Here is an 8,255-nt window from a genome sequence, read left to right as displayed (position 1 = left end):
CCCAACCAAAATCCTAAATTCAAATACTGCCAGTATAGTTTTACATGAGCTTGTTCATGCAGATCTGTCCTATGTTCTCTCTCGCTGGAAGTAAAAAGGAAGGCCATATTTAGGTATTTAAGTTCAAGGTGTTGTGGGTGCAATAGCCAACCTTTGAGGATAGAATATTTTCTTGCATGACTTTCACTACTAATCACTGTGCATATCTCTTTCCAGAGATACAGTCCTAGATGGATGCTTACCACTTACAGTAAAGAATATATAGAATGTGCAGGAAAGAGGTGGCCAGACAGGCAGATCTCTGACAGACTTTTACTTGTGTAACATTTTTATTGAAACATTTGCTTTGTTACTCTCAATATAACAGGACTCTCAAGAACTGTGGCACTTGGAGAAACATATTGTTGCCATCCCATCAACATGCTCCCTGATCAGTATTGTAGGGGACACAGTCTCATCTGCAAAAATATATCATTCAGATTCTGCACTGAAAAGTACAAGTGAAAAAACACAAATGAGTCACCTCAAATAAACGGGTGGAGGAGTCAGGTTGGCAGGAACAGCCATTATCTTATAATAACGTGTTTCAAATCCCTCCTCAAGGTACACACCCATGAAGCTCATTAGTATAACAGTCATTTCACTGAGGCAGAAAGTTCATGAATATTGGAATATGGTGTTGAATATTAGAGGGAAATTTTTCACTGTCTTCCTGCTGCAGCAGCTTTTTGGAAATGCACCAAGGGCTTTGATCCTAGAAACACTTACCTCTTAAGCACCTGGGTAGTCCCACTGACTTTAACAGAATCAAACGAGAGGTTTAATTCAAGTGTTTGCAGATTAAGACCCATGTTTGTAATTTAAGATCTTATCTACAGAAGAAATTGCACTCATTTACCTAAGTGTTTTTATAAACACACCTTGATTTAAGTGAGTGCAATGTTGCTTGTGCAGGCGGCCACCATCTAAGGAGTGGTGGCCCTACCTCGGTTCCGAACGGCGTGAAGGCAGCAACCGTGGAACTGGAAACCGTGAACTACACAAGAATAGTCATTCTCCGAAGTACCCAGGAGGACACTGTCAGCAGGAAAGCCTCCACATGCTTCATCCATTGCCCGTGTGCCCTTGCACGACTATCACACCTACCCTGGCTAGGACATCTTCCACTAGACCACCTTGCTCAGAGCCCCGTCCAACCTGGCTTTGAACACTACGAGGGATGAGGCATCCACACCTTTTCCGTGTGCCTTCTCTATTCCAGTGCCTCACCAGCCGCACAGCACCGAGGCTCTCACTTCCCTGCCGGGGCTGGTGACGATGGATGAGAGTTTTGAGGCCTCCGGGGTCTGGAGATATTGCCCGTGCCGAGCCCGCCTGGCCTCAGGGCGGGCTTCGAGGCGCCACGGGCGGGCAGCGCGGGCACCGGGCCGGGCCGGGCCCGCCCCCGCGGCGGCTTCTCCTCCCCCCGCCCGCTGCCGGCCGGGAGCCAGGGCTGTGCCGGCGCCGCCGCCCGATCTGCGCGGGGAAGGTGCGTGTTTGCTCTGCCCACCGCCTCCTCCTCCTCCTCCTTCATCTCCTCCTACTCCTCCTCGCAGGGAATCCCCACTCGGGGAGCGCTCCCCCGTCGCCCCTCCGCCGGGCTGCAGCGTTCACCCGGGGGCCGCGGCTCCGGCTTCGCGGGGAGGGGCATGCCGGCCACCATCGCCGGCGCCTCGGCGGGGCTCAGCCCCGTCTCCTTCTCTTACCGAGGCCTCGCTTTAAAGCCGTGCAGCGTGTGCTGCCCCCCCACCCCCGAAATGGGGCCCTGGGCCGCCGGGCCTGCCCTGCTCGGGGCCGTGCGCTGGAGCCGGCCCACCTCGCTGAACCCACTGCCTGCCCTTCGCCGGAGGGGTGACTGGCACCAGGGAGGCCCTCCTTCGGGAGCACGGATAAGGACCTGGGGGTGCTGGTCGACAGCCTGCTGAAAATGAGCCAGCAGTGGGCCCGGGTGGCCAAGAAGGCCAAGGGCATCCTGGCGTGTATCAGGAATAGTGTGGCCAGCAGGACCAGGGCAGTGATTGTCCTCCTGTACGCGGCACTGGTGAGGCTGCACCTCGAGTGCTGCGTCCAGTTCTGGGCCCCTCAGTTCAGGAAGGGCATTGAGGCGTTGGAGCAAGTCCAGAGAAGGGCAGTGGATCTGGGGAAGGATCTGGAGCACAGGCCTATGAGGAGTAGCTGAGGGAGCTGAGGTTGTTTAGCCTGGCAAAGAGGAGGCTCAGGAGTGACCTTAGCACTCTCTACAACTACCTGAAAGGAGGGTGTAGCCAGGTGGGGGTTGGTCTCCCAGGCAACGAGTGACAGTATGAGAGAAGGTGCCAATGGAGGTTTAGATTGGACATCTGGAGGAATTTCTTCACAGAAGGAGTGATCAGACATTGGAATGTACTATCCAGGGAGTTGGTGAAATCGCTGTCCCTGGAGGTGTTTAAGAAAAGACTGGATGGGGCACTTTGTGCCATGGTCTAGTTGACATGGTGGTGTTCAGTCAGAGGTTGCCCTGGAAGACCTCAGAGGTCTTTTCCAACCTAATCGACTCTGTGATTCTGTGATATGAAATCATTGTTAACACTCTTGTTCCTCTTAATTTAAAAACAAATGTGGATCCAAAGTTGAAGTTGGCAGTCACACAGTGCTTGGGGGATGCATGATCAGCGTTAGGTGAGACACGGTGCTCTGCTGTGATCCTGAAATGAGCAGAGTTGACAGCAGTCACTGACCAAAAGCTATGTCACTGAAAATGGATAAGCCCCATAAATACAAATGAGTGCATTAGATATTTAATTATGTTTTATGGCACACCTCATAGTGAAGCAGTCCTAGCATGTAAAGTGGTTTAGTGGTTCAGAGTAAGAATTTCTAGTAACTAGTAACCATTAGGTTTGTCTTGACAGGTCTTCATTCTTTTAAGACTACCTTTTTCAATTTGATGCAAAAGGGAAAAGTATACAAGAGAAGCATTTTTTATATGTATGTACAATTTTTATACGTGTGAATATGCATATACATATTTTATTGAAGTACTAAAATGGATATGAGTGAGAAAAATGGGAGATACAAAAAAACATGAAAAAATGTAAATTCAGTGGGCTGAACAGATTTGACTAAGGAAATTAGATGCGAAGGAGCCTTTTGAATGTAGTTGTTATGTCTGATAAGTTACAGGTCTGCTCAGAATTACAAAAAGGAAATTCAGAATACAAGGACAAGAATTCTGTTTGCTTGTTAAGTACTTGTTTCCTCCTTCAAACTGCAGTGTTTTGAGGACCTGACTTTCCTAAGTGCTGCATGAGCACCAAAAGCACCTGCTCAGACAGTGCCATACACAAGAAGCACCTACAATCCTAATTTCTTCTTTAGTGAGCCTTAATTTTCAAAATTTTGCCTGTCTGTGGTTTTCACTCTGTTCTAAATTAGATTGGTGTTACTGTTTCTGGAGATACTTCCAAGACTGCAGGAGTGTTGTAATCTGTTGGTGAAAGGGGAACATGTGAGTATTTCTTCTTATGAAGCTTACTTGGTACAGCTGTAGAACAGACTCCCTGTGTGGGAATGTAAAGACTGCTTATATCTTCATCTATCTAGAATGTATCTCTCTATTTTAGCTTGAGAAAATTCATAAGATTTAACTTAGGGTGACAAAAGTTTGCCTTGATTTTGTTCTGGTTAGTTTTCTGCCAGGATGAAGGATTTTAATAAAAGTCTTTCTCATGCTTACCTACTGTCAGTTCTTAAAATCACCTTCCAGTGTTGTCTGGTGCTCTCTCTGTTAGATTATTATTTTTAATAAAATCTCAGACACTTCTTTCCACAAAGAAACCCCACAAAGCCTACCATGTATATGAGAGTTTTTACATCCCTTGTTTCCTTGTAAATTATGTCTCATTCTTTTAGGCATATCCACCCTATCTTGGAGAGCATTTATTAGTTGTGCCTTGCCATCCATTTTACTTCACCCTAACTTCTATTTTTCAGATGAAGTCTGTGCAGATAAACTTGGATCAAAGCCACCACAGCTTTAGAGATTCATACAAAAGCTTCGTCTTACCCAATCTTGTTTCTTGGTGTTTAAAATATATATATATAATTCTTTTGAACAGCTGAACAATAAGATACTAAACCAGATAAGAACAGATTGCAAATCTGGGCTGGGAAGGAACAACCTGGCATTGACCCCTGTTGGGAGACATCTGTTAGAAAAAGCTTATAAATTCTTACTCATTTTATAACACATTTTTGCAAATGCCCGCATGTCTCTAATGCCAAATTGAGAAAGGAAGCAACTTGCAATATCTTATTATTGATATAATTGCACGAACTCCTAATGCACATGGGATTCTTTTATTTATTCCTGCTATATTGTGTAAAACTTCCATGTTTTCAGAGTGAAAACTTTGCCTTGTCATTTCTTCCTTCCTATCCAGTTGTGGGAGGATGAAGGATGACAGTACATGTAAGAGATAGCAGCTGCAGGGGTGAAATATTTTGCTTAAAGAAGTACTTTGTGCGTAGAAATGTACTAAATGATTACGATCTCAAAGTTCTACAGTTCTTCCTGTTCTGTCTTGACAGGAAATACTATCTGTCAAAAACTGCATTGCAGTAATCTTTCATGTCATGTTACCAAATGTCTGCAATAATCTCAAAGTAGTGAAATAAATGTAAGTTCCTTCTTCAGTTGACCTCAAGCCACTTACATTTTCACTTTGATGGCAGTAGTGAATTTTTAGCTCCAATTTGTAATCTCTTAAATGCCAGTTACTTGATTAAGTCAGTATTTCTGACAGAATGTGTGGAGAATGCTTTGCTCTTTTTTTGTTTCAGTTTTACAATAGAAGAGAAGATCGTATGTCAGCTTGAGAAAAATGTTAACCTTGTTAGCCTGTAGTTTTAAAAAATGATAATTTGGGTGCCTTGATCTTACAAGAGGCTTTTCTGGTTTTGAGATAGGGAGAATGGACCAATGTGGGTAGGTTTGCCTTTAGTTTATTTATTCATTTATTGACTTAGTTTTTTTATTTAATTAGAGTATTCAGACACCTGGCTCATTTGGATTCCTTTTTTTTTTTCCCCTGTACTAGTATTAATAATAATAATAATCATCATCATAATATTTTCTTAGACTCTTTTAAATCTGATTAACATGGATCTGTTTGATGAATTTTCCCCACAGTGCCTGAGAGAAAAATGTGAAAATCCCTTCGGTGCTGTTGCTGCCAAGAGGGATTTGGTAGAAGTATCTAATGAACAGATATATGGATTAAAATACATCTCTAAGACTTTATTCATATATTTTGGTAAAATGTTTCTCTGTACTATGCAATCAGAGGTATGACAAAATACCTATGATCTTAAAACATGACTTTAAAAGATACTAATGCTGCTTTAAAAAAGAAAAATGTCACTGAAATTTATCTCAATTCTCTAAGATAAATTTTAAATCAAGGATCTTTATGTTATAGTGAGAGAAGGTTAATCTCAGGTCACCTAACATTTTCTGCATCGTAGGAGTTATAAACAACTAAGATTTAAACTTGCCTGAGTGACCATCTTGCATTTGGTACAACAGTGAGTTTCTACCAGATGAGGATTTGCCCAAACCTGTATTGTGACCCCACAAATGCAGCATCTTGTGCAACCGGTAATTGTTGTCACCCTTTTGAAGCCTGTCTTAGTACTGATAGGAGTGTTCTGGTTTTAAGTCTATGTGTGTTGTTTGGGTTTTTTTTCTTTTTTTTCTCTGGTTATTGGTTAAGGTCCCTGATCTTAAATGTAGTGATAGTACATTTCCTGCTAGAATACTCTATATGAAAGGTAGTGAAACCACTCTTCCACCCTCCTGCAAATTTTCTAGCTTTCACCTGCTACACATACATTTATATCCTGTGCCTTTAATTTGTTCATAGTTTTTTTCCAGAGGAGGCACTTGATTGTGAATTTACCTAAGACAAGTGAGTCAAAAGTAATTTGGCGTTTCAAGTGGCTCCACAAAAGGAGCTTATATAACATTATGCGTGTACCAATAGTCATTTGAGAAAGAAATGTGGGGGTTTTGAGTTCTTAAAATGAAATCTGAGCTAATCAACTCCAATGGGAAAGCATCCACTATTTTATCTGTAATGTTTGCAGACCAAAGCATAAATCTGATTTATCTGTAGTGGTTTCCCCATCTACTCAGCACAGGTTTTAAGATTAGTGTTTCTGATCCTGTTATCTATGCTGTTCTGAGTCACTGGGCTCACCTTCTATTTCTCTCTCTGTCGTGTTCTCCTGTACAAAACACAAGTGCTCTTTTGTGGCAGACTGTGAAACACTGGAGTTTTAGTTTAATGAAATTTCTTCGTTGCTTTGGAAGCAGAAAGAATTGTAAGTTTCTAATTTCTTAAAGATTGGTCATAGGATCATTTTTAGGATTGATTCTATATACTGCTGTGAGCTATTAATATTTTCTCATGACAACTAGGTAAGGCAGAAAAGTACATCGCTAATCTTGGATAATCTCTTCAGTGCTGCTGAAGAATACACAGAGCAGCCAATTTCTATCTCAGTGATGGACTGTGAGATATTCTAGGAAAACAAAGTCAACTTTATTTTAATTACTTCTTTGGTTTGGTTGTCTTGAAATAGCTGTTGAGTTAGAAATCCCTAGAGGGTTTTCAGAAACAGAAAAGTCTCAGGAACAGACTTGGAAAATTCTGTGCAGCCTCTGAGTTACTGTGCTTGTCCATTTTCCTGCAGCTGCTGCAGAGCTTCCCAGCCACCCACCTGTCCCTTGGATTCTCACCAAGGTAGTAGTGGTGGTGGAAAGAGCAGAGCTGTCTTCTCCTCAGACTGCAGGGACTGCTGCAGTCCAGTCTTCCTGTGAGGAGTACACCTTCATTTTCTCTTTGGCAGTAACCTTCTGGTACTAACGTCGTTATTAATTTCTGCAAACAAAGTATAAATGTTTTTCGCTGGATTGATTCTCAGAACCAACTTGCTGCTGATCATATGGATGAGGTTCTGATGCAAGTGAATGGCAGTTTTGAGGGCAGAACCACCGTAGCTGGGATTTACATAGACTTAAACCACAACTGATCCAAATCTTCTACCTCTCACTCAGGCCACAGGCTGGTAAAATACACCTACATGAATTTTAATGCAAGTTGCTACAGCAGCTAAGGTCTGTGGTTCATGCTTCATTTTGGACTTAGGTCTTATAATTGAAGAGAAAACTTGCAGAAAGCATGGTAGTGAGCAGGAATATTTCTGGCTGCGCTTCAGAGAGTAACCCAGTGAGGACAGATGTCCTTGTTTCCAGCAACTGATGCCACCCAAGTCAGCAGATACATCTTGCTTTGCAGCACTGTGGTGTACAATACAGTTGTTAAAAAGACCTGGCATAGCCAAATGCAGTGTATCCAATACAGATGGATCATACAGGGCTCTTTGGTAGTTGTCCAGTTTTGGACTGTTCCAGCAGATGTGGTGGTGAAAGAGGAGAAGGTGGTCAATTGGAAGAAACTTGGAGATAACAGCTTATACTGAGTGTCAGAACAGCTCTTAAAAGCTTGCTGTACTCACAACAGGTGACAACAGTGTCTTTAGCTGCACTTCTGAATTTTGATTTGGGCAGTGAATGTGTCAGTGAAAAAAGAGGTGGGTAGAATAGTACTATTATCTTTCTATGTTTACGACTGGAAGCAGGTGAGCCGAAAACTCATCTGCAAGTTTTTTTCTCTAGAGAAGAAGGTATTTCCCAGTGCTGAGTGGTGTTGCTGTTAGCAGTCCTCTGACTGCTCAAAGTAGATCTGAGATTTTTGCCCATAATACTGGTTTTGAGTGAAGATAATATTTCTGACACAACAGTGTGAGATATTTTGTGTCATAAGTTAACCAGACTATGTGCTTTTTCTAGTATGGGAGTTTCGTCTGGCTAGAAATGATTCCCCCCCCCCATCATACTCTCCCATCTGATGTTGTTTATGAAACAGATTTCTGAAAAGTGCTCTATGTTTTAAGCTTTTAGGCTGAAAAAAGTCAAGGCATGTTTTAAGCTTTATTTAAGGAGCTGTCATTATCAGTAGTGATGTATCCTATGTTTCTTCTATCCAGATCGTAAGACAAGTTTATTTTTTTTAATGTAGAAGTGTTAAAAAAACCCTACAATGTGAATTCTGTTTTGCTGACCCTGGCTTTAAGTCAGGGAGGAATCCAGCAGTTAAAACCCACATGATATA

At 42.4% G+C, this 8,255-nt stretch overlaps 1 protein-coding gene across 2 annotated transcripts in view; it reads left to right on the top strand.

Moving 5' to 3' along the window:
- The first annotated feature begins 1,475 nt into the window (after positions 1-1,475).
- Positions 1,476-8,255, top strand: part of CPQ (carboxypeptidase Q) — a 146,691-nt gene continuing 139,911 nt past the window's right edge. Inside the window, exon 1 of one of the 2 annotated variants that reach the window (XM_050322765.1) lies at positions 1,476-1,528. Coding sequence is in view for 1 of the 2 variants with exons in the window: in XM_050322759.1 (XP_050178716.1) it covers positions 3,525-3,526 (2 nt within the window). In the remaining variant the exon portion in view is untranslated. Of the gene's footprint in view, positions 1,529-3,484; positions 3,527-8,255 lie in introns of those variants that run through there. The other variant, XM_050322759.1, reaches the window with a different exon arrangement.

The sequence above is a fragment of the Myiozetetes cayanensis genome, unplaced genomic scaffold (assembly GCF_022539395.1).
Source record: "Myiozetetes cayanensis isolate MyiCay16 unplaced genomic scaffold, myiCay2020 scf1, whole genome shotgun sequence".
NCBI classification, from domain to species: domain Eukaryota; kingdom Metazoa; phylum Chordata; class Aves; order Passeriformes; family Tyrannidae; genus Myiozetetes; species Myiozetetes cayanensis.
Note: the sequence above shows the minus strand (reverse complement) of the source record. Positions and strands in the feature narration are given on the sequence as shown.